Source organism: Magnolia sinica, chromosome 14 (genome assembly GCF_029962835.1).
Source record: "Magnolia sinica isolate HGM2019 chromosome 14, MsV1, whole genome shotgun sequence".
In the NCBI taxonomy this organism is placed as follows: domain Eukaryota; kingdom Viridiplantae; phylum Streptophyta; class Magnoliopsida; order Magnoliales; family Magnoliaceae; genus Magnolia; species Magnolia sinica.
The window spans coordinates 19,614,049-19,637,897 of NC_080586.1; the positions used below are offsets into that span (position 1 = coordinate 19,614,049).

Below are 23,849 nucleotides of genomic sequence, written 5' to 3' on the forward strand. Positions count from 1 at the left end.
GCCGATAAGAGGAGGGGCAAGGATTAGAGGGTTGGGTGACATGAATCTGGCTCTTCTTGGCAAATGGGTTTGGTGGTTCGCAACTGAGGGGGGAAGATTATGGAGGGAAACTATCGCTTCTAAGGGCTTGTTTGATTTTCCAGTGCACTGGTAAATACCAGGTAAAAGAGTAATAATTATTTCCTCATGCATTTACAACATTTTCGTCCGTACCTAATATGACTACTTACTTTTTTGACACGAAAACCGAGAACATTAACAAATATCTGTGGGTCCCACTATGATGCATTTCGCTTATCCACACCGTTCATCCATTATGCCAGTTGAATTTATAGCATGAGCAAAAAAATAAGGCATATCCAAAACTCAAGTGGACCACGCCATACGAAAAAGGGAATCGAATACTTACTGTTAAAAACTTTGCGAGGCCACTGTTTCTTTTGGTGTGGGCCACTTGAGTGTTGGATCTGCTTCATTTTTTGTCTCATACTTCTAAATATTGTAGTAAAACAGATGGATGGAAAGGATATATCATATACATTACCGTACGGTTCAAAAATTAAAATTATCTCTTTTGAACCGGTTTCAAAAGCACAGATTCCTATGAATTTTCAAACACGGTGAAACGTAATAATTACCTATTTACAGTGTAAATACACTGGCTTTGAAAAAACAAACAGGCCCTAAATATGGGGTTCAAAAGGGCGGTTGGTTGGTGAAGGGGTCTTCACTTTATAAGGCTTCTTACGTTTGGAAAGTGGTTGCTGCGACAGAGCATCTCATGTTTCAAAGGATTGCTTTCTCTTTGGGTGATGGTTGTCGCATTCGTTTCTGGGTTGATAGATGGCATGGAGATTGTGCTCTTCAAGATTTATTTCCTAGATTTGTAAGACTAGCTCTTACGCATGTAAAGTGTGGGCTCATTTTTTCTGTTTTCTTTAGGTGGATTGGGTTATGCCAAGGTCGGTGGAAGACTTCATGTGGGGGAGTGGGAAAATCAGTGAAAGCTAAGTGCCTGTTGATTTCGATGTGGGTTTTTTGGGCTATTTGGGGGCCTAGGAATGGCCGTTGTTTTCAAAAAGAGAAGGTGGGGGTTGATGCTCTCATTTGTAGGATTGTAGGGCTAGTGTCCAGTTGGGCGGCTTCAGTTTAGGCTGGTGGTCCGGTGTGTTTTGTAGTGTGGCGTGGCTTTTCTTTCTTTGTATTCTTTTCCCGCTTTGCGGGGCTGTTTATAGCAATTTATATTATCTATCAAAAAAAAAAGTAGTCTAATGTGGTGTAAAATATCATGACATTTCAAGATATTTGGTGCAACCATGCTCACCCGAAAGAAACGCTCAGAAACCAAGAAACAAAAAAGGAAAATGCACGAAAGAAAAAGTCCGGATTATATGACATCATCCGAACACTATGATCAACAGATTACCCTCTGGAGCAAGCAAGTCCTGGGTCTCGCTCACTTGGGAAAGGTTCCAAATGGGCTGCTAATCTTTGTGATGTATTTCTCATTGATTAGTTGACCTCCATCCATGTGTACAATATCATTGGCCATATTAGGATGATTGCTTATGAGTGCTTGGAGTCTAATTTTGGTAGATATACATTTCTATCACCAGCTGGATGCAAAATTTCCAAATATGAGTGATTATGCTTGTATGCTTTCTGTATAGCATCCTTTCTTGTTAACCCTTATGTCTTTCGCTGTTCTGTCTTATAGCATGCCACGTTTTGGAAGGTATTATGAATTTAATGTTGATCTCTCATGTGAGATTGTAATTGCTCAGGTTTTATGGAAACATAAACTGAAAACTATGCTCTCAATCTGTTTGGTGATTCTTTTACATAACTCTTGATCTTTATTTTGGACTACTTGCCTGCTGTAGAGGTTCATTTGTAATTTTCAGTTTTCGTTACTAAAAGTGTGCAATCTGTTCATATCTTCTTCTCACTAACATAAAAAATTGTATGTGTTTCACATTAACATTGATAGCTTAGTGATCCTTAAAAAAAAAATAAAAAAAATTGATAGCTTTGTTTCCTACTCAGGTATTGCCATCTTTAAGGGAGAAGCACGATGAATTTATGCTAAGAGAACTTGTGAAAAGGTGGGCGAATCATAAAGTTATGGTCAGATGGCTTTCACGCTTCTTTTTTTATCTTGACCGTTACTTCATTGCTCGGAGGTCACTTCCTGCACTGAATGAAGTTGGTCTCACATGCTTCCGGGATCTGGTATTTAAACATTTTATGCTCCTACATTTCATTTTAAAAAATAAAATTTGGCCCTTTATTTTAGAGTGTTTGCCTTTTGAGTTGAGTGTTTCCATATTGATTATGGTATTACCTATCTGACCCGCCTCTTTTCCTGCCTAGCTTTATTGATGCTATCAAATGAATTGATTTTTTGTTTTCTAACTTCAGGTCTACAAGGAGATTAACGTAAAAGTTAGAGATGCTGTTATCTCTTTGGTACATTGACCCAATTGTTTGGTTATATAAATTAAGTACATTTCCTGTTCAAGGTAAATTAGCTGAATGTTTGTGCACCAGATTGATCAAGAACGTGAGGGGGAGCAAATTGATCGGGCCTTGTTAAAAAATGTCCTAGATATTTTTGTTGAAATTGGGATGGGTAGTATGCAGTACTATGAAAATGACTTTGAAGCAACCATGCTTAAAGATACCGCTGCTTATTATTCTCGGAAGGCTTCATACTGGATTTTGGAGGATTCCTGTCCAGATTACATGTTAAAGGTAATTCTTGCTGAAGGTTTTATGCTGTTCGTTAAATTGCGTGTGTTACCAGTCAGGATGATATTCAATGGGTTTCGTGGCAACTCTCAGGCCGAGGAATGCTTAAAACGGGAGAAGGATAGGGTTTCTCATTACTTGCATTCCAGTAGTGAGCAGAAGTTATTGGAGGTTTGTTGCTGTTTATTTGAGTCCATTTGGCATGTTTGTGTCTCGATTCTTGTTAGCTAGGCTTGGGAAAGGAATATCATTAAATAAAAGGAAGATAGGGGGCACATGTTAACTCATTTAGTTTATTTTATTTTTATTTTTTTTTGCTATAATGAGCTCATCTTCGAGGAAGGAATCTAACTTTTTCCAATTCTTTTGTTATTCATTTCTCTTTTGGTAGAAAGTGCAACATGAGTTACTGTTTGTATATGCAAGCCAACTGCTTGAAAAAGAACATTCTGGATGTCATGCCTTGCTTAGAGATGACAAGGTATGACTTGAGATGCATATTGTTTTGTTCACTGCTGGTCACATTGCTTCGGTAGCTTGAGGCTTGAGCATTGCTTTGGAATCTAGTTAACAATGATATTCTTCATTTTCTGTGCTAGGTGGATGACCTCTCAAGGATGTATAGGCTCTTTTGCAGAATACCTCGAGGTCTAGATCCCGTTTCTCAAATATTTAAACGGGTGAGTGTTTTTACTTGAACCGATGGTATAGTTTTATGACTCCAAAGTATCTGCTAGGTTATGCATCCTGCATTTTATGGTTTCTGAGTTTTTTTTTTTTTATTATTCATGCAGCACGTTACTGCCGAAGGTACAGCCCTGGTCAAACAAGCAGAAGATGCAGCAAGCAACAAGAAGGTGAGTCATTTTAATTGCTTCTCTGAACTCATCCATAAATTATTTGAATCCATCTCTTGTCAAGCGCATTCCTGTTTGGCACTTTGATATGATTTTGTGGTTTTTTCAATCAAAAAGTGCTTTAGTCCCCTGGTGCTAAAACATTTTGATAGGTTACTGGTCTAAGATTAAGTGTATCTGTTGATACTTAATAGTACTCGGTATGATAGTCAATCTTAATGCACCTGGGACAATTAAATTTTCGTTACTTTTTGGAAATGCAGTGGAGCTGAGATGTGCATTATCTGACATGTGTGGGACATATGAGATTTGTGTTCAGTGGGTTGCACCTGATTACCTGGCCTGCAATCATTCTTGTCCAATTGTCAGGCAAGCCACATCAACAACTTATTTTGGACCACTGGCAAAATTTAAATCATCCATTGTTATTGCAATTTAACTTTGACTTGAAGTAATGAGCCAGGTGCCAAAATCTAGTTAAAGGGAGCGTTTTAGTCAGGCAGGCAGTTGGTCATAGAACCTCCAAGCACTTACACGAATTCCTTGCTGACCCGAAATAGTTGGGACAATGATATGATGATGAGGACAACAGTGATGACAATGGGTTACCATGTTTGAAAACAATATATCGCCATTATCGTAGCTGTTGTCCTTCTCACATCTGAGTCTATCCCCATGATGGGTAGTGCCTGTTAGAAAAGCAATGATGTCTTGGTGCTTTAACATGATTGGAGATCAGATAGCTCATAGCTGCTGTCATGGGCATTCCAAAGGAACATCCATGGCTTCTGCATGTGTGCAAGGAGATTAGACAACATGGAGGTGTGGATTGAGCTCGACTTGGAAGAGGAAGTAGAAAGGATGTTGGGGGGGAGACTATGATGACCCAATAAAATGCTTGGATTGTCAATCAGGAATGCTGGAACAAAATGGGGTCTAGATGAAGCTGTATGGGGTTGCCTCTCGATGTTTGGATTGAAGATGCTCTTCACACAATTCCCTCGTGATAAGGGCTAGTGGGATGAAATTGACAAGAGAACTCCGAACTGAGAAATGGTCCTTTTCGTGAGAATGAAGATTTGTAGGAGCAACAGAACCCCACCGAAATTATGCTGTGGGTTGAGGACTCACGCACGAATATTAGGATGGTTTGGGAGGAGGAAATGAGTGGGGCAAGTGTCATAGGATGAACATTAATGGGGGACAACATGGAGATCATGAATGACATTGAGTATGGAGCATCGTGTTTGATGATCCATGGATCACTGGTCCCTGTTGATAGCGACAGATGGGAGCGCATGCAAGGAGGAGAGTGATAAAAGGGTATGGACGTTAGATCCTAGCAGGAAATTTACAGTCAGGTTAGACAGAAGGCATCCAAGAGCAGCATATCGTTGGTGGTTTTGGCTTCTTCAGCGGATTGGGCTGGAAGACTCCCAATGAAAGTAAACGTCTTGCATTGGGAAGCATGCAGACAGCATTCTACCCATTGATAAACTGTGGAGAAGAGGGATTCAAATGCTTAATAGATGTCCAGTGTGCCGAGAAGCAGAGGAGAGCTGCTCACATGTTACTCTGCCAATATTCAGAAACTATGGGGTGAATTGAGCCAATACAATGACAGTTGGGGAGCTCTTTTCAGGGTTGAAAGGAATCAAGTGGAAGCCAGTGGGAAGGATGATTGGTTGTATGCGCTTCAAGCGACAGTATGGTTCCTATGGAAGGAGAAGTGATCATATTTTCAAAGGGAAAAAGAGTGTTCTTCAGTGACAGTGTCGAACGGAATTTTCAGGCTGATTGTGGATTGGACCACATTAGATAGTCAGTCAAGGGGAATCCAGCAGAACCAGTTTTACATGAGCTGGGATGTGATATTGTGGGAAAGCGAAGGGAATTGGCACGGGAAAGGATTGCAAGGCTAAGTTGGGATAGCATGAATTTTTGTACCATGCTAACGCCATTTGCCAATTTTTTGGCTTCTCCTTTTGTCATGCCTCTGTGCTGTCCATTGTATACTTTTCTTGGTTTTGTTAATGTTTATTGTCTTGTTTGATTAATAAAATCACCCATTCATTAAAAAAAAGGAAAGAAAAACAAAAAACAAAAGGGGGGTGGAATCTCCATTGATCAGGCTTGGCTTTTTCAAATTAAAATGTCTGCGTCAGCACGTGAAATATATAGCTTTCCAGCAGATGGATTGACAATGCGAATGGGAAATGAACTTAACCTTTGGGGAAATGATATCGAGAAGGGAAATTCCATAATTTCACATGATAGAGGGGTTTCCGGAAACCTCCCAAGTCCCATATAGAAGCATCAGATCTGATATGCAGAATAAGTTTAGTTTATTCCTGCAGGAAATATCATAAACTATATTTGCACGAAGTGTGAAGCAAAGCAGCATCAGATTTGGGTGCAGGAGCCGAGAAGTGTCTCTTTCAAAATGTCAACAAGTATAAATAATTAGGAAGCGGGAGTGGGAGCGGGAGCGAGAGACTGAAATGGGGATTTGAAGCAGGAGCAGTACCTAGTTAGAAGGGTGATCAGAGATTTTGAGAAGCAATGTGAAATTTTATGCAGACTTGGTGACAAAAGCAGGTTAGGCCAAAGCTTGATAATCTTTTAACCAAACCTCCAAGTAGTAGGTGGACTGGTTGGAGCTCTCAAATGGGGAGGACGAGGTAAAGGTGGTAGTGTCAGAGTAGGGAAGATAAAGTGCCTTGCCCAGATGGTTTCCATGTTTTTTAGTGTTTTGGTATGAGGTAAATGATGGAATCATGAGTTTTGTTTCCAACTTTACTAGAAGGAAAAGTTATCTGTGGGCATCTTATTTGTTGCCTTGATCTCTAAGAAAGAAGGTTGAAAGAATTTTTCCTCAAAAAAATCTTGGTGATAAGAAGATCCCTCCCCTTCTTCTACGATGTTAGAGGAACCCATCTTCAACTCCTCTCAGCAGTCTCTCAAAGCAGATGGAGAAGATGTTTCGGTTGGCACCCTTTCTATTGATCAAGTCAAGTTCGAGAAAAACACAGCAGAACTGGCCAATTCCGCAGTCATCATCATGAAGGAGGGAGCATCTATTCCCATCGTCAGGGACTGGATCAAAGAAAAAACAGGCTTTCAATGCGGGAATTCCGATCTTAAACCCATCGACTCTAATGCTCTTTGGGTTAAAGTTTGTCTAGGCCTTACCCCGATTTTCTTTCGACAGTGGGGAATATTCACAAATCTGGTCCGATTGCTAATATCATGCCGTGGGAGGAATTCTCCATTTTTGGTAAAGAAAATATATGGGTTCTCATATGGGATGTTCCGTTGGAATTTTGGTACGACGAATTCCTTATATCAGCAGCATCCACTCTAGGTTTTATTCTGGAAATGGATTCAAAAACTCAACTAGGGGTAGAGCTCAGTGTAATTAGAGCTCGAGTCCGAAGGAAGAAAGGAACCCCCCTTCCCGACCACATTCGTGTTAAGGCGGATAATCGGATAGTTTTACTTCCGGTTCAAAAGGAAGATCCTCATTCTAATCATCTCAGGTGGGGTGATGTTAGAAGTGCCAGAGACATTGGCTGTTTCTCACCGGAGCAATTCCAGGATCTCAACAGAGAAGATGGAGCACTATCTCCATGCATCGGCGGAGTACCGAAGCATGGTGCTTTCAAATCGCCTGCTACCGCAGTCTGTCACGATAGATTGATGTCGTCCTCCTAGCCACGTGGCAGCTCCCCGAGACCTCCCTCTTTTCGTATTGCTGACGCTTCTCCTTCCGTGAGAGAGAAGTTTCGGCGCCTTCCGGAGTTAGCGACACGTGGATCGAAATCTACGACCCTCCTGCGTTTGGAGGATCCTGCGAAGGAGAGGCAGCCACACAACTTGCCGCCATTCCACTTCCCGAAAAGCATTCATGATGACAACTCTTCGATCTCCTCCGGGCATCACGTGTCCTCTGCTATTTCTGAAGATTGCATCAGATCCGTACACGTGGATGCCCACATAGCTTCTCCGAGGCTCACCTCCCTAAACGAAATCGGGTCAGTGGCTCCAGGTCTGTTTTCGACCCGAATCCATCTTCCTCACAGCAAATGGCCCACTCTCACAGTAGCCGAATTAGTTCCTCGCAACCCGAGTCCTTCGCCTATCGTATCCCAATCCTCGATACCACCTCATACCCTCACTAAAAACCCATCTCGATACTTACCCCTTTCTTCTCATCATATCCATCCGACGCCTATGGAAGACAGTCAATCCCGTGGGGATTTTTCGGAGAATCTTATTTCAGAATCTCAAGGCGCTTCGTCCTGCCCTTCCTCTCCCTCCACTTCAGCATCCAAGAGACAGGATTGGGCAGACATGGGACCTCTGACTCTGTTGCAAGAGGAGTGTCCTAGTGAGCTCATTATCGCTGAACCACTCCAGATGAGAACAGAACCCTCCCATCAACAGACTGACAACACGGTGTCCATGAAGGGCAAAAGCCGTGAGGAAATTTTTGATAAAATGCAAAACAAGAGGTGGATCAGGGATGTTGTCGGCCATGTCGGTCGATCTCTGGGCTTATCTTTTGGCGACAGGACAAAAGATTATTTCGGCCTGTTCCAATACATTAAAGACAGAGGAAGACCTCTTGCTCCGACCAAGAATCCGATAAAACAACAGAATCGTTCCTTCTCCAATAGGGAGCTCTTCAATTTGCAATCTCAGTAAGTGACATCTCCCGCGCCTACCTCTAGACGTGGAAGAAAGGGTGCTCGGGGCAGAGTGGTTTCTCAATGAAAATCTTCTCCTTCGTGGGGTGGACTCCAAGCAGAAGCGGGGGCCTCATCAAGGAATCCATCAGGCGTAAGAACCCGGACATCTTATGCCTTTAGGAAACTAAAGTCCCTATTTTCTCTGATAGACTCCTGGCTACTTTATGGCATGCCAACGACGCCAAATTCGTCACTCGGGACGCTGATGGCTCTTCAGGAGGCATTCTTGTTGCCTGGAAATCATCTCAGTGGGACTTGCAACATTTGGTCACGGGCGTTTATTCGGCAACAATCATCCTCCAAGATAAGTCATCCAATTTCTGTTGTCTTATCATTGTTGTTTATGGTCCTAATGATGATTCTGCGAGGCAGAACTTTTGGGATGAGTTGACAGCTACCAAACAATCATTTTCAGGTCCCTGCTGTTTTGTGGGAGACTTCAATGTGATCCGATTATCGAAGGAACATTCCCGAAAGAGGAGAGCGAACCCGGCCATGCTTGCCTTCTCGGATTAGATCCAACAACAGCAGCTGGTCGACCTCCCTCTCTCTGGCGCCAAATTCACATGGACTGATGGGCGTTGAACTTCGATTCAATCCAGGCTTGATAGGTTCCTCCTATCCACGGAATGGATCGATGTGTTTCCATCTATTTGCCAGATTGCTCTCCCCAGATTGACTTCTGACCACTGTCCGATTCTTCTTTCGTGGGACGGCGATAATTGGGGCCTGAAACTGTTTAAATTCAATTCTGCCTGGCTTGCGATCGATGGCTTTAAACAGAGAATTGAGGAGTGGTGGTCGTCCTTTCAAGTTGCCGGTTTTGCTGGTCACAGTCTGCTGTGCAAGCTTAGACTTTTGAAGATAAAAATAAAACTCTGGAAGGAAGATGAGCTTCGAAAGAGAGATCAAGAAAGCGATGCTCTCTTTTCGGAATTGCAGCTAATAGACTCTAATATCGACGGCACCGAAATTCCTCTTCATATCCTATCCAGGCGCATCCAAATTATCCAGGACATCCTCCAGGGTTCTTGAAGACGAAATTTCTTAGAAACTGAAAGCGAGGGCGACAGAAACACAAGGTATTTTCACAGCATTGCTAGTATGAAAGCTCTGGCTAAAGCCATCTACAGTATTTCAGTTGATGGAAGACAAATCGATGATAAGGATGAAATCGCCACTTGCGCAGTAGCTCACTTCAGATCCATCTATACTGCGGAGGGTTGGAATAGACCTCAACTTGATGGTATTCCTTTCCACTCCCTTCAAGTTGCTGAAGCGGATCTGTTGGAAATTCCTTTCTCCGAGGAAGAAACCTTAGCGGCTATCAGTGCGATGGGTGGAGACAAATCAATCCCCAGGCCCCGATGGATACCCCATGAGCTTCTTCCAAACCTTTTAGGACACAATTCGTTGCGATGTTATGAATTTTTTACATGAATTCTACTCCAGGAGCAAGTTGTCTAAAGGTTTAGGTGCTTCCTTTATTGCCCTCCTGCCCAAAGTGACCGACGCTTCCTTGTTTACCGATTTTAGGCCCATCAGCCTCATTGGCAGCCCCTATAAAATCTTGGCTAAAATCCTATCCTCTAGACTATCGTCAGTCATGGACAAACTCATTTCCAAATATCAGAATGCATTTATCAAGGGAAGACAAATCATCGACGACGCTCTCATTGCTAACGAAGTCCTTCATTCTTGGCACAGGTCGGGGAACAAATATATTTCCCTCAAATTGGATATTGAAAAGGCGTATGATCATTTTGATTGGGACTTTTTATACTATATGCTTGATCAGATGGGTTTCAGTGATAAGTGGAAACGGTGGATCAAAGCATGCGTCGAATCGGCCCATTTTTTGATCCTTCTTAACGGCACTCCCAAAGGTTTTTTCCGAAGCTCTAGAGGGCTTCGCCAAGGCGATCCCCTCTATCCGCTTTTATTCCTCATGATTGGAGAAGCCTTGTCCTAGATGCTCATTAAAGGTGAATGTACCGGTCTCTTCAAAGGTGTATCGATTCTAGGCGTAAATTCGTCAATCTCGCACATACAATTCGCTGACGATACCCTGATCATGATGGAGGCAGACTCAGTTTCTTTGGAAAATCTGCAGACCACCTTAAGGTGCTTCGAGGTGGTCTCGGGTTTAAGAATCAATATGGCCAAATCCAGAGTCTTCGACGTCAATTGCTTTGATGACGACCTATCCTCTTATGCAAACATCTTCGGCTGCTCTCCCGCTTCCTTCCCAACTATGTTCTTAGGCCTCCTGCTTGCGTTAGGCCCCGCTCCCAAGCCCATGTGGGACAGAGTGGTAGAGAAATTCCACAAAATGGTCGCCTCATGGAAGGGCCACTATCTGTCTATTGGGGGAAGGATCACTCTTATCAAGGCAGCGCTGTCCAATATCCCCATCTATTTTATGTCCTTGTTTAAGTGTCCTTCTCATGTTCTGGATAAAATAGACAATCTGAGAAGAGACTTCCTTTGGAGTGGCAAGGAGAACCAGAAAAAAATCCATCTGGTGGATTGGAAAGAAGTTTGCTCCCACTTCAAGGATGGTGGAGCAAGCATTAGGAGCCTAAAGGTGATCAACCGTGCCCTCCTTGGCAAATGGACTTGGAGGTTGGGAATAGAGACGGACGCCTTATGGAACTTGGTGATTAAAGGAAAATATGGGTCGTCTCCTGGGGGCTGGTGGACGAAAGATTCTTCGCGTTACAGAGCCTCCTCTATCTGGAAAGGAATATTGCATGCAAAAAAGTCAGTGGTGCAGAATATCGGGTAGCAGCTCGGGAACGGAGCAACTATTAGATTTTGGGAGGATCACTGGCTCGGCGAAACGGCTCTTAAAAATAGATTCCATAACATCTATCGCGTTGCTGTTATTAAAGATAGCCCGGTCCACTGTTTCTTCTCTCAGACCGATTCCGGCTTAGTATGGGAAATAAGTTGCACTAGGAATCTAAACGATTGGGAGGTGGGGGAATACGTCGATCTTCTCAATTGCCTCTCCATGGCGTCGCTGATCCGGAATGAGCTAGACAAATTATTGTGGAAGGGGGATAAATCCAACCTTTTCTTGGTGAGGTCGCTTTACTCTCTTCTTTCTCCCTCCACAACTCCAGCTCCATCGGCGCACCCTTTTATTTGGAAGTACCAGGCTCACCCCAAGTTTATCTGTTTCGGCTGGCTAGTGGCTAGGAATCGAATTCTCATGGTTGCCAACCTGAAGAAGAGAGGCATGCAACTTCCTAATATCTGCCTTTGTTGCATGAATGATGAAGAGACGGCCGATCATTTGTTGGTCCACTGTGCGTTCATTTCTCACATTCTGCTGGATTTTTTCAAAAGATTTGATGTCTGCAGGTGTATTCCTTAGACCGCCTCTTCCTTAATATCGTATTGGCATGGGTTTAAATTAGGGAAGACCAAATCGCATATTTGGAGAATGGGGATCCTCGCTATTTGGTGGGCTGTTTGGACGGTCGTGTTTGGACGGAAAGAAATGACCGATGATTCAACAACTCTCAATCTACGGCTCAAGCAGTGGGATCTCGGGCTAAAAAACTTCTTATCGAATGGGTGGCCAATGTTTCTAGTCTTAAGGGCTGTAATCTTTTGTTTTTAGGCTTGTAATCCTCGTTCTGCCATCTCAACAGAACTTCTTTGTCTGTTTTTTCTCTTTTAATAAACCGTTACTTTTGGAAAAAAAATAATTTATTTATTAAAAAAAAAAATCTTGGTGATAATTCTTGCAACTGGGCTGTGAAGGGTCTTGGGGGCTATGATCTTAAGTCCACAAGGGGCATTGGTCCACGGAGGAAAATTTCTAGATAGGGTGCTCATTACTCATGAATTCATAGACAATAGACAGGGAGGGTAGACCAAGAGTTCTTTACAAGCTTGAGATGGAAAAGGCGTATGTGATCATGTGGATTGGGATTTCCTTTACTACATTTGCGGAGAATTTCTTTTGGAGTGAAGTGGAGGAAGTGGATGCGAAAATGCATACGATCAGCGTTCTTCTCTGCATTGATTAATGGTTCTCCCAAGGGATTCTTTTGAGGATGAAGGGGTCTCCGTTAGGCAGACTCTCTGTCTCTATCTTTATTTGTAGTAGTAGAAGCTCTTAGTAGGATGATGGCTAAACTGTGTGAGGAAGGATTAGTTGATGGGTCCAAAGTTTGAATCAAAGCTCGAATTGAAGTGAAAACTGAACTTTCAGAAAACTCTTTAGTTTGAATATCTACTAGATGTTGTGCAATTTTGTCAAAATTGATACCGTATCCCAAATCGTAATAGGGGTTGGGTTGTATTGAATCACAAAGCGTATTGTAAATTGTAAAAGGTTTTATGATTTTCTTAAAAATATGAAAATATAAATAAATCAGAAAAATTAAAAACTCTGCAATCAACCTTTTGCCATCAATATGTATTAAGTAATACCATGTCATGATAGTGTTTAAGGATTTTTTCTTTCTTTTCTTTTTGTTCTTTTTTTTTTCCCTGTCAAGAATTTTTCCTTAAAAACATACAAGGATCCTTTAATAATTTATGTTCTTGTTACCTTTCTTGAATGCGTAATCACACTGGAAAAGCGGCATTTGATTATGTGGACTGACGACATAAGCTATTTTGATTTCCAACCATCATAAATCATAACACTACATATTCGTCAACAAGATCTTTCCCATCCATAAAAACATTCCAAATAAGTCATACATCAATTTGGTGTTTTGACCAGTTAAGAAGTAAGATATCATAAAAAAAAAAGCTCTACGATTTAACATTGAAGAAAAAAAAATATAATTTAATCTCTTATTACAAAAAAAAATAAAAATAAATAAAATAAAATAAAATAAAATAATTTTCCTTTTGTAAACGAATCTTTTTTTTTTTTTTTTTCCTAAATGATTCTTAAAGCCCCCCCACGAATTTAAAAACATAAAAATGAAGCCAAGCAAAGCTTAAAATAGAAGAAAACAAGTATACTTTGAATCGTAAGTCGGGATTTGAATGGTTAATCGTAGGATTGAAATCATAAAATCACAGGATTCATATAAAAAGAGATTCAAAGGTGGGATTCAGATCATAAATCGTAGGATTTTGACAACACTGATGCTGTGGTGTTTACTGATTTTTTTTCTTCTTAGTTTCAATTCTGTGTGGCACATGATCATGTGCCATGATACATATATATCAGTGGGCCATATATCAGCTAGATGTACGACTTTCGTGATTGGAAAGAAGTATTGCTGACTATTATATTCTTCACAGGCTGAGAAAAAGGATATCGTTGGCTTGCAAGAACAGGTAATTCTTATAACTGTCATGCTGTATCATGATTGAATTAGTTGGCATTGCTGGAATTTGAAATGTTTGCCGGTCTCCAGGTTTTTGTTAGGAAAGTTATTGAGCTGCATGACAAGTACTTGGTGTATGTGAATGACTGTTTCATGAACCACTCACTTTTCCACAAGGTATTTATTGCAGTTGTTCTGGTTGAACGGATGACATTGATTATCTGGTTCTGATTATCTAATTATTAAAAAAAAAGTTGTTGTTTGCTTCCAACAGGCATTAAAAGAGGCTTTTGAGGTATTCTGCAATAAGGGCGTTGCAGGCAGCTCCAGTGCAGAATTGCTGGCTACTTTTTGTGATAATATCCTGAAAAAGGGTGGGAGCGAGAAATTAAGTGATGAAGCCATTGAGGAGACACTTGAAAAAGTAACCCCTCTTTCATTTTTATTTTTATTTTTTATTTTTCATGGTTGGCATTTGTTAATGTTTTATTTCTTCTGATGCTTGCCTTTTTCGTGCTGAATTCTTTATTTTCTGTAGGTAGTAAAACTGCTTGCATATATTAGCGATAAAGACCTTTTCGCGGAATTCTATAGGTAAGGTTCCCTTTTGCTGAGCATGGCGTGATTCTACTTTCATTCTATCTTTGTGAATCCTGCCAATTGTACCATATGCTGCCTTTAAAATTATATATATATTGTCTGTTGGTGATATCATCATCCAACTAATTTGCAGGAAGAAGCTTGCACGCCGTCTCCTATTTGACAAAAGTGCCAATGATGACCATGAGAGGAGTATTTTAACGAAGCTGAAGCAACAGTGTGGTGGGCAGTTCACCTCAAAGATGGAGGGAATGGTCTGTTTTCTGAGTTATCGTGATTGAAACAGAACTCTTGTGTGCGATTCAAAAAGGGATAAAAAAAGAACTCTTTTTAATTTTAATTTTAATTTTTTAATTTTAATTTTTTAATTTTTAATTTTTTAATTTTAAATTGTAAATATAATCTGAGCATTAACTGGTATTCATGCCACTTCATTCAGGTCACGGATTTGACATTAGCCAGGGAAAACCAAGCCAGTTTTGAGGAATACCTTAACAGTAACCCGCAAGCAAATCCCGGAATCGACTTGACAGTCACTGTCCTAACTACTGGATTCTGGCCAAGTTACAAATCATTTGATCTCAATCTCCCTGCAGAGATGGTAATCATTTACCTTTGTGTTTCTCGAGTATTCAACCTTTAGTGACTTTAGTTTCTATAGCAAGAAGGTTACTCTGCAATTTCATTTCAGGTTAAATGCGTAGAAGTTTTCAAGGAGTTTTATCAAACCAAAACAAAACATAGAAAACTTACGTGGATATACTCTTTGGGTACTTGTAACATCAATGGCAAGTTTGAACCCAAAACTATGGAGTTGATAGTGACAACTTATCAGGTAAGTGCTTGGCCATGCTTGTATCAAATGGATGAGCTGTTTGGTTGGATTCATGGGCTGTAAGTATATTATTGAGCTTTTATGTTCTTGTTTTCAGGCCTCTGCACTGCTACTGTTCAATGCTTCAGATAGATTGAGTTATTCAGAGATCATGACTCAGTTAAACTTGACAGATGATGACATAGTTAGATTGCTCCATTCTTTGTCATGCGCGAAATACAAGATTCTTACGAAGGAGCCAAATACAAAAACAATCTCTCCGACTGACTATTTCGAGTTCAATTCCAAGTTCACTGATAAGATGAGGAGGATAAAGGTCTGGGCTTGTTTCAAAATACTTTGGATGTTGTCATTTCTCTGCACGTTTGCTATTTGATCGATCGAATTTGACTCTAGAGATAAAATGATCCATTTCAAAATGCAGATTCCTCTCCCGCCAGTGGATGAGAAGAAAAAAGTTATTGAAGATGTTGATAAGGACAGGCGATATGCCATTGATGCCTCAATTGTGCGAATCATGAAGAGTCGGAAGGTTTTGGGTCATCAGCAGTTGGTAATGGAATGTGTCGAGCAGCTTGGACGCATGTTCAAGGTATTTAGCACATTCACTTCTCTCTCTCTCAAAAAAAAAAAAAAAACTGTAGTGATTGTTCTCTTAAGCAACCTGTACAGTGTGAGCTGTCTTTAGATGGAAAATTCAACTGCCTTAGGGGTGTCAATGGCCGGATCTAGGCCGGACCAAGCTCTGTCCGAGCCTGGCCTGCATTGTCCAACATAGGCCCAAGTCCATCTCGGAAAGGCCGAGTGTTTCGTAGGTGGACTACCAGCTACAAAACAGCTTGAAAGAGGGTTTCCACAGAGAGGATTACTCTTCACAATGCTTGTTTGAGTGGTTGATTCCTACTGTGAAGGTCAAGAATCAGGCTGGTCCGTGCATTGGACATGGTATTAAGTAAAAGCCGTTACATAAAGGAAAGGGTCACCCCATTACATGATAGTGGGGGTGAATTAGTCTGTTATGAAGTAATGGGCCATATAGGCCCGTATCAGCCATTACGGACAGATACAACGCCCTGTATCGGCATTTTTAATGGGGACAATACGCCATTATAGGGCAACACGACCTTTTAAGGGTCTATTTTGAAAATTTTAATTTTTCATTCTTTTCCTACATTTATGTAAAAAATGAAGGAGGCTTAGAAACTATGTTTAAACTAGATGTAAGATTATTTTGAGGATTGGATGTGATGCAGGACATGGAAAATTAAATATGATATGCAAGATTTCAGGCTTAGATCCTACCAATTCAGAAACAATCACACAAATTCCACGTCCCACATGAAAATCCAAACATAAAATTAAAAAGGGGAATCTATGCGGGTCCAAGCCTACACAGGCTAGGACTGGACCAATAAAAATTATAAACCAAATGATGTCAAATGGAAATAAAATCAACTACTTATGCATAAAAATCAGTCCCTAATCCAAGGGATTCCCTAATGTCAATTCAAGGAACCTTAAGGTGATAAAAGGGGGCAAATCAATTAGGGATCATGTAATCTAGGGTTAGGATTTATGAAAAACAGCTATGAGAGGATAAAAGAGGATAAAAACTTGAGCCAAAAGATGATCCCGCGTGTGGACAGCAACAATGGCCCAGACAGACGTGCGTATGATCCCGGCCGCACGTGTGTGGGGCCTACTATTCAGAAAAAGGCCACCTTGGCCCTGGTCGGCCAGGGATGGACTCCAAAACCCCCAAATCTCAGCTCGATCCGATGTATGGTTTGTGCGCGGTGCTCCGCCGAAGTTTTAGCTCGCCTGTGGGCCGAAATCTGGAAACCTGCTGTAATGAAGAAATCTGATGCAACAAAAGGATAAATTCGAAGTACGGATGATGGGGGAAGATGAAAAAAAAGATGGTGAATTGAGATCGATGTGGCTTCGCACCACGGTAGTTAGCCGTTCGAAAAGGGAGGGTTTCGCACCCACTTTTGAATTCTTCCACAACTCACGAAGAGAGCAGAAAAATAAAACATGAATTTTTTTATTAACTTCAATGAATCAAAAGAACTACAAGGGGTGCCTATTTATAGGGAAAATCCTATACCCCAAAACTCGCACCATGTGCGTAATCTATTACTTAGCGATGAAGTAAACTAAAATAAAAAACCAAATAGAGAAATCTAAAGCGTTCACATTGTTCTAAATAATAACAATAAGCAAAACCTAAAATATGAAATCAATCCAACGAATGGGCCACAATCATGATATCCCATGATGGGCTTTTCTTGACTATCGGGCCCACTTTTCTGAACCAAAACTTATCTTTTAGCTAGGAGGCCCTCCCTGGACGTCGTCATCGAGCCAGATCGATGGTGGGGTCCTCCTTCTGTGTACGTACGTGCGTAGGGGTGGTGGTGTGCGGGCGTGCGTGTGCACGATGTCCTCATCAGGAAGATTCAAAACACAATTGAGTGATTTGATGAACTGAACCAGAATGAATCATATTGGGGTCCCAAAGCAAGTAACAATTCTCACATTATGGTGTAAAAGGGCATGCTTATATATAAATATAGTTATTTTTTGTAGCCTTGGCAATCACTTTAATACACATCCTATGTATTCCTTTAAAATTAAATCTATACAATGTGCTGTGCATAGTGTCCAAAATAAACAAAGTCACTTTTTCAAAAAAAAAAATGCCACAAATGGCTAGGTAGGAGGTTGTGTTGTCTATGATAATTTGGACTATATATTCTTTTCCTATTCCCCAACTACACCATCTAATAATTCAAACAGATATTCAGTCCTGTGTGAATGGGCCGATACATCCACGGACTTTAAAACATAGTCCTAGTCAGACAATTCACGGGAAAGTTATTTAATGTCTAACTGGATTTATCGATCAATTCATCAACAATTAGAGTACATCCATAAGTTTTCCATGCCTATTTCAAGGTATTCTGTAACGGTAACAGTGACCGGTATACCACCACTGTTATCGTTATGCTACGGGTTATAACGACAATTACGACCTCTCTCTCTCTAATTCTTTTGAAGAAAACCTGTATCGGCCCCATGACGGACCGTTACAGCTTCTATGAGTCATTTTTTCTGTTATGGCCATTACTTCCCTGTAATGCGTGACAGTTGTTGCCATTATGACGATAAAATTTCTAGTGAACTCGGCCTATGTTTTCAAGCAGGTTTCCCTTCATGATACAAATTTGGTTTGAGGCTAGGTCCAAATTCACCTATTGCTTTAACCATTTCTTTGAAGCTTTTTTAATTTAATGGTATTGAAAGCAACACTAGCTTGTTATAACAATTTAGCAATACATTGAATATTTGTTTTCCTATCTTTATTTTCATAACGATTTTCTAATGTTGTTTGAGTGGGTCCTTTACCCCTTGGATAATGATGCCCTTGGGATGTGGTCTACGCTATCTAATGGATCATGCCCACAAGGTCTTGGCCGGTGGGACATTATGCATCACATACTAAGTATGTGATGACATCTGTATAATAATGGCTTATGTAGTCACAGACTTCTTTGTACAACTGGATAAAGCCCTATGGACAACAAACCACATATCATCGCTATGGCATGTGCAGTCCATGCTCTCCAAGTAGCATATGTGATAGCATGACAACACTGGTTGTACTTACATGTAACGGGCCCTAATCCACTAAATCATGCTGGACCTGCGTTCGGATCCTAAATAGTGCTTACATAATGGACCTATAATTGTGTCATCAACTCATCATTACTAATTCGTAGACACTATCTTTATTGTACATTGTTGTCAAATGCGATCGCATATGCGCATATGTGATCGCATATCCACATACTGTGGATTGAATCGCATATACTATGATGGCATATGATCGAATCACATATGCCATGATGGCATATGCGATCCTGGCAAGTATGCCATGGCATACTTTTATATGCGAGTATGCAATTGTATATTTCCTAATAGCCAGAGTGGAGGCAAATTTTATTTTATTTTTTTTTAAATTTTTTATTTTTTCAATTTGGAGAACTTTTGCCTATAAATAGGCACTCATATCCCCTCCATTTTCACTATTTTTTTACTCCAAAGCTCTAAATTTCTTACTCTTTCTCTCTTTCTCTAATCTCTCTACAATTATTTCAAGTATGTTTATTTTTTGTATTTTATAAGTTGTGCTTACTTTTTGTAAATTAAGTTGTTAGTTATAACTTGTAAGTTGTTTCAAGTTATCCATTTATCAGTAAAATTTCTTTGTTCGAAATTTATAATAATTTGTTCTCTTTTAATGTAGCTTGATTGTTTTGTTAAAATTTATATAGTATAATATAAGTAATTAAATACATAACTTAATGAAACACTCAAACTATAATGAAATAAGGAAAATAACCCATTCCAATCATGTGTCCTAATTAGGCAAAATTCCCTCTTTATTTATTTATTTTTAATTTTTTCATTTAATTTAATTTTTTTGCATTTTTATTATTTTATAAAAAAATATGCCATGGCATATGTGACCAGCATATGCTGATCGCATACAATTGCATATGCGATTTGACAACATTGTTGTTGTATATTGATATTAGATGCGTAGAGCTTAAATAAGTAATGCATTGGCATTTTCACACTGGGCTCAAGTGGGGTTGCCTGTGGGATACAGGGGCACACTCGGGGTGGGTGGCCCGTGTGAGGCGGGTGGCTCGTGTGAAGCAGAACCCATGTGAAGTGGGGCCCACGAGGGGGGGTTTGGCCAAGGTCTTAACCCATGCGATGTGGGGCCTGGGCTATGAGAGAAAAGGGATTAATTCGCCATGCTCAATCAGTTCGAGCTTTTAGAGCAAGTGGTTAGTTGTCCTGCATTAATATGGGAGATTTGCTGTTTTAGATTCAATCTCAGGTTAATATTATCAAGCAGCCCTAGACAACATTCTTACAAAGAATGGCCCCTAACACAATCAAATACATGTTCAAGTCAGAAAAGAATACATATTTTGTATCCTTACATTTTCAGATTATTTTTTTTTCCATGATCTTTTTACCTTTTACCTTTTAATTTTTTTTTTTTACCATACAGGGTTGTATCTACCATTATGGCCCATATTGTAATGGTCACACGACTGGCTGTTACCGTTACTGAGTACCTTGGACCTGATGGGGTCACACATGTATGTTCAGTGCACGCCAGTGTCCTGTTCAAAATGTCCATTTACAAATTGCATGTGTTGACCCGATGAATGGACTGGATCTCACATGTGTATGACACATGCTTCTGCTGCCAGGAATATAAGTCTTCTTTGGCCGAGTATCCTTAGCAGCACTCTTATAGTCAGTGGAATCTAATAAGAGAACTCTTTTGACTGTACTAAAGAACAGTTGTTGCAAATGCACTCTTGAGCTTATCATGTTCCAGATGATTCTCTTCATACCTTCTTTTGTTGACAGCATTACTTATGACAGGTCCATGTTTAAGACTGTAGGACAGCACATATTTATTCTTTCCTGATGTCCGACAGTTCTCCATTACTAAGCGTGAAGCATTGTATGTGCAGCCTGATTTTAAAGCAATCAAGAAGCGGATAGAAGATCTAATCACTAGGGATTATCTGGAGAGGGATAAGGATAACCCGAACATGTTCAGGTACTTGGCCTGATTCAACCTATTGATGGTCAATGAAAGATATGCTGTACAGAGCATGCTATGCTTAAAGGGGGAGATGCTGGCAATGTTTCAAAAGAAGTTTACAAGTCTATTAAAGAAATGCTCAATGACCTGCCTCTAGTACTGTTGCTATTACAGAGTTGATAGTATCACTTGGAACCTGGAAAATTCTACCTTGTACATTCATCTGCAAGCTGGGTTCGAGTAACTACCCCCATCACCCGTTTTCTCTGGAGAATGAAACTTAGTAACAATGTAACGTGTTGAAGTGCAGTTTCATGTTTGCTGCCGCATCTTGCTCTCATGTTACTCCTGGACCATGCTTCTCATTCCCCTCTTTTCACTCCTCGTCCTATTGTAATCAATTCAAAGCACCCTTATTGTTTTCTATTGTCGTTTTCATATTTGAGCAGCTATAAACCTAAGTTTTCATTCTCAAATGAGAACTTCAATGTTCTGGTCTTCATTTGGTGTTATCATGTTTTTAGTTGATGAAATTACTATTGCTTACCGAACTGCTATTCCCTTGCAGCTTCGTTATCGATGAAGCTTCAATCCTAAATCCAAGTCATTAAAAAGCTGAATCTGGTCTTTAGCTCAGATCATTTTTATGCCAAAAGTTCAGGAAGAGGTTAGAGATCTCCAAACACCAGCATTCTTACATAAGAATTAGGTCTTTTCACAAGATGGGTAATTTCATGGAGGATAAGTTAATAAAGGTTCAATTCCTAGAAGGGAAAAAAAGTTAGGAAAAGAAGTATATCGAGTGCTATGATACTGTGCATAAATACTTCTAAAGTTGGAGAATGATCCATGTATTCTTTTCAATTGGTACAGTTCATTAATATGGCCATCCAGTTGGCAATGGTCCAAAAATTGCCGTGACCAACCATCCTAAATCGGTGCTTTTTCTTTATTCATTTTTTTTTTTTTTTTGAAATTGATGATTATTTTAATGAAACTCCAAATGATTATACATCATGAGAGATGCAAAGTGGCCCCTGTAGAAGAATGATTAACATGCAACTCCTTTGGTTAGTCGAGCATATTAGATAGCTTCCTGGCTTTCCTAAAAATTGACAGAACTGTCACCTTCCTAAAAAAAATTGACACAATTATTCAATTTAGAAATGTAATCACAAATTTCTTTGATAATAAAGGGTAATCTTCTTAGCTTCCTGCTTGCTTATGTCTATGAAACACGAGTCTGCCCACTAGGGCTGTACATGAGCTAAGCTAGCTCTAAAAGCTCGCTTGGCTCCGCTCAATCTAGCTTGGCTTGAACGACGACTCGAGGCGAGCCAAGCTTCATATAACCTTGCTCGCTTTGAAAATGAGCCGAGTTCGATCATAGTGGATCTTGACTCGACTCGAACTCGGCTTGCCTCAAGCTCCAGTCAAGATCCACTCGAATATATATTAGATTATATATATATTATATTTAAAAATAAAAAAAGTTAAAACTTAAACCCTGATCTACCCATCTGTTCCTTTCTTATCCTTTCCATTCCTTTCCTAACTCTCCACACCCGAGCTCCACAGTCTCTCTCTCTCTCAACACCAGCAACAAGGTTTTATATATATATATATTAATGGTATATATTAATGGTCTCCCGCGAACCATACTGGGATTCAACTACATTGAGAGAGGGAGAGTTAAAAAAAAAAAACCCTCTCTTACACTCATGGAGACACTCTTGGAATTATAAGCAGATTTCGTGCATAAGCTTTTCCTGCAAGGATTCTGTGTGGGGCCCACTATGATGTTTGTGATAAATCCAACCTGTCCATCCATTTTTCGAAATCATTTTAGAACATGCGACCAAAAATGAGGAAGATCCAAAAATTAAATGGGCCACATGAGAGGAAACAGTGGGGATTTAGTGACCATCGTTGAAACATTTATATGGCTACAAAAGTTTTGAATCCGTTAATGCTCTTGGTGTTTTCATTTCATCTAAGTGAAAATGACATTATAAACAGTTTGGATGGAATATAAACATTAAGGTGGAGCCTACGAAGGTTTCAACGGTAAACATTCTTTTCCCCACTGTTTCATCTCATATGGCCCATTTGAATTTTGGATCCTCCTCATTTTTGGTATAATGTTTTGAAATAATATCTAAAAACAAATAGATGGGTTGAATTTCACACAAAGATTACAGTGGGCCCCACACAGAATCCTTACGGGGATATTGGTGGGAAAGGCTTTAGCAGGAAATACACGTCCTGAGTTTGGGGGACGGACTGGCTACTCCGGACGCGGATTAACTAGCGATAGGTTGAGCAGCGAGACTGGCTAATGAAGTGATGTCACCAAGTTATGTGAGCCCCACCAGGATGTATGTTTTGTATCCAAACCATCCATCCATTTGGAGAGATCATTTTAAGGCATGATCCAAAGAGTGATTCAGATCCAAATCTCCAGTGGACCCCACCACAGAAAACAGTGGAGAGATTCATGCCCACCATTGAAACCTTCTGAAGGTCTCCTGTTTATTTGAGATCCAACCTGTTCACATGTTAAAGCAGACATAAAAGAAGGGAAAACACAAATATCAGCTTGATCGAAAACTTTTGTGGCCCTTAGAACTTTTTAATGGTGGGTCACTCTCCCCACTGTTTTTTGTGGTGGGGTCCACTAGAGCTTTGGATCTAACTCATTCTTTGGATTATGCCCTAATATGATATCTCCAAATGGATGGACAATATAAAACATACATCATGGTGGGGCCACATAACTTGGTGACGTCACTTCAGTAGCGAGTCTCGCTGCTCAACCTGTCAGTATATAATCCGCGTCCGGCTACTCCTCTGCCACCGGCCAATGGGGGTGGTCGGTGTTATGTGGGCCCCACCATGATGTATGTGTTTCATCTATGCCGTCCATCCATTTTTCCATCTAATTTAAGGGGTTGAGCCCAAAATTGAAGCATATCCAAAGATCAAGTGGATCATACCAGGGAGAAAGTGAGGATAATGATTTCCACAGTTAATCTTTGTCAGGCCCTATAGTGATGTTTACTCGTCATCCAACCTGTTCGTAAGATCATACAGATATGGATGAATGGA

The 23,849-nt window shown here is 40.4% G+C and overlaps 1 protein-coding gene across 2 annotated transcripts in view; it reads left to right on the top strand.

Annotated features, from left to right (window-relative positions):
- Positions 1–21,241, top strand: part of LOC131225235 (cullin-1) — a 33,154-nt gene extending 11,913 nt beyond the window's left edge. The window contains exons 4-20 of one of the 2 annotated variants that reach the window (XM_058220717.1): positions 2,047–2,232; positions 2,422–2,469; positions 2,551–2,754; positions 2,845–2,922; positions 3,143–3,232; positions 3,351–3,431; positions 3,546–3,608; positions 13,640–13,675; positions 13,756–13,842; positions 13,940–14,089; positions 14,204–14,259; positions 14,399–14,519; positions 14,705–14,866; positions 14,957–15,100; positions 15,198–15,416; positions 15,525–15,692; positions 20,668–21,241. In XM_058220717.1, coding sequence (XP_058076700.1) covers positions 2,047–2,232; positions 2,422–2,469; positions 2,551–2,754; positions 2,845–2,922; positions 3,143–3,232; positions 3,351–3,431; positions 3,546–3,608; positions 13,640–13,675; positions 13,756–13,842; positions 13,940–14,089; positions 14,204–14,259; positions 14,399–14,519; positions 14,705–14,866; positions 14,957–15,100; positions 15,198–15,416; positions 15,525–15,692; positions 20,668–20,769 — 1,995 coding nt within the window. In that variant the 3' untranslated portion in view covers positions 20,770–21,241. Of the gene's footprint in view, positions 1–2,046; positions 2,233–2,421; positions 2,470–2,550; positions 2,755–2,844; positions 2,923–3,142; positions 3,233–3,350; positions 3,432–3,545; positions 3,609–13,515; positions 13,567–13,639; positions 13,676–13,755; positions 13,843–13,939; positions 14,090–14,203; positions 14,260–14,398; positions 14,520–14,704; positions 14,867–14,956; positions 15,101–15,197; positions 15,417–15,524; positions 15,693–20,667 lie in introns of those variants that run through there. The other variant, XM_058220718.1, reaches the window with a different exon arrangement.
- Positions 21,242–23,849: the final 2,608 nt, after the last annotated feature.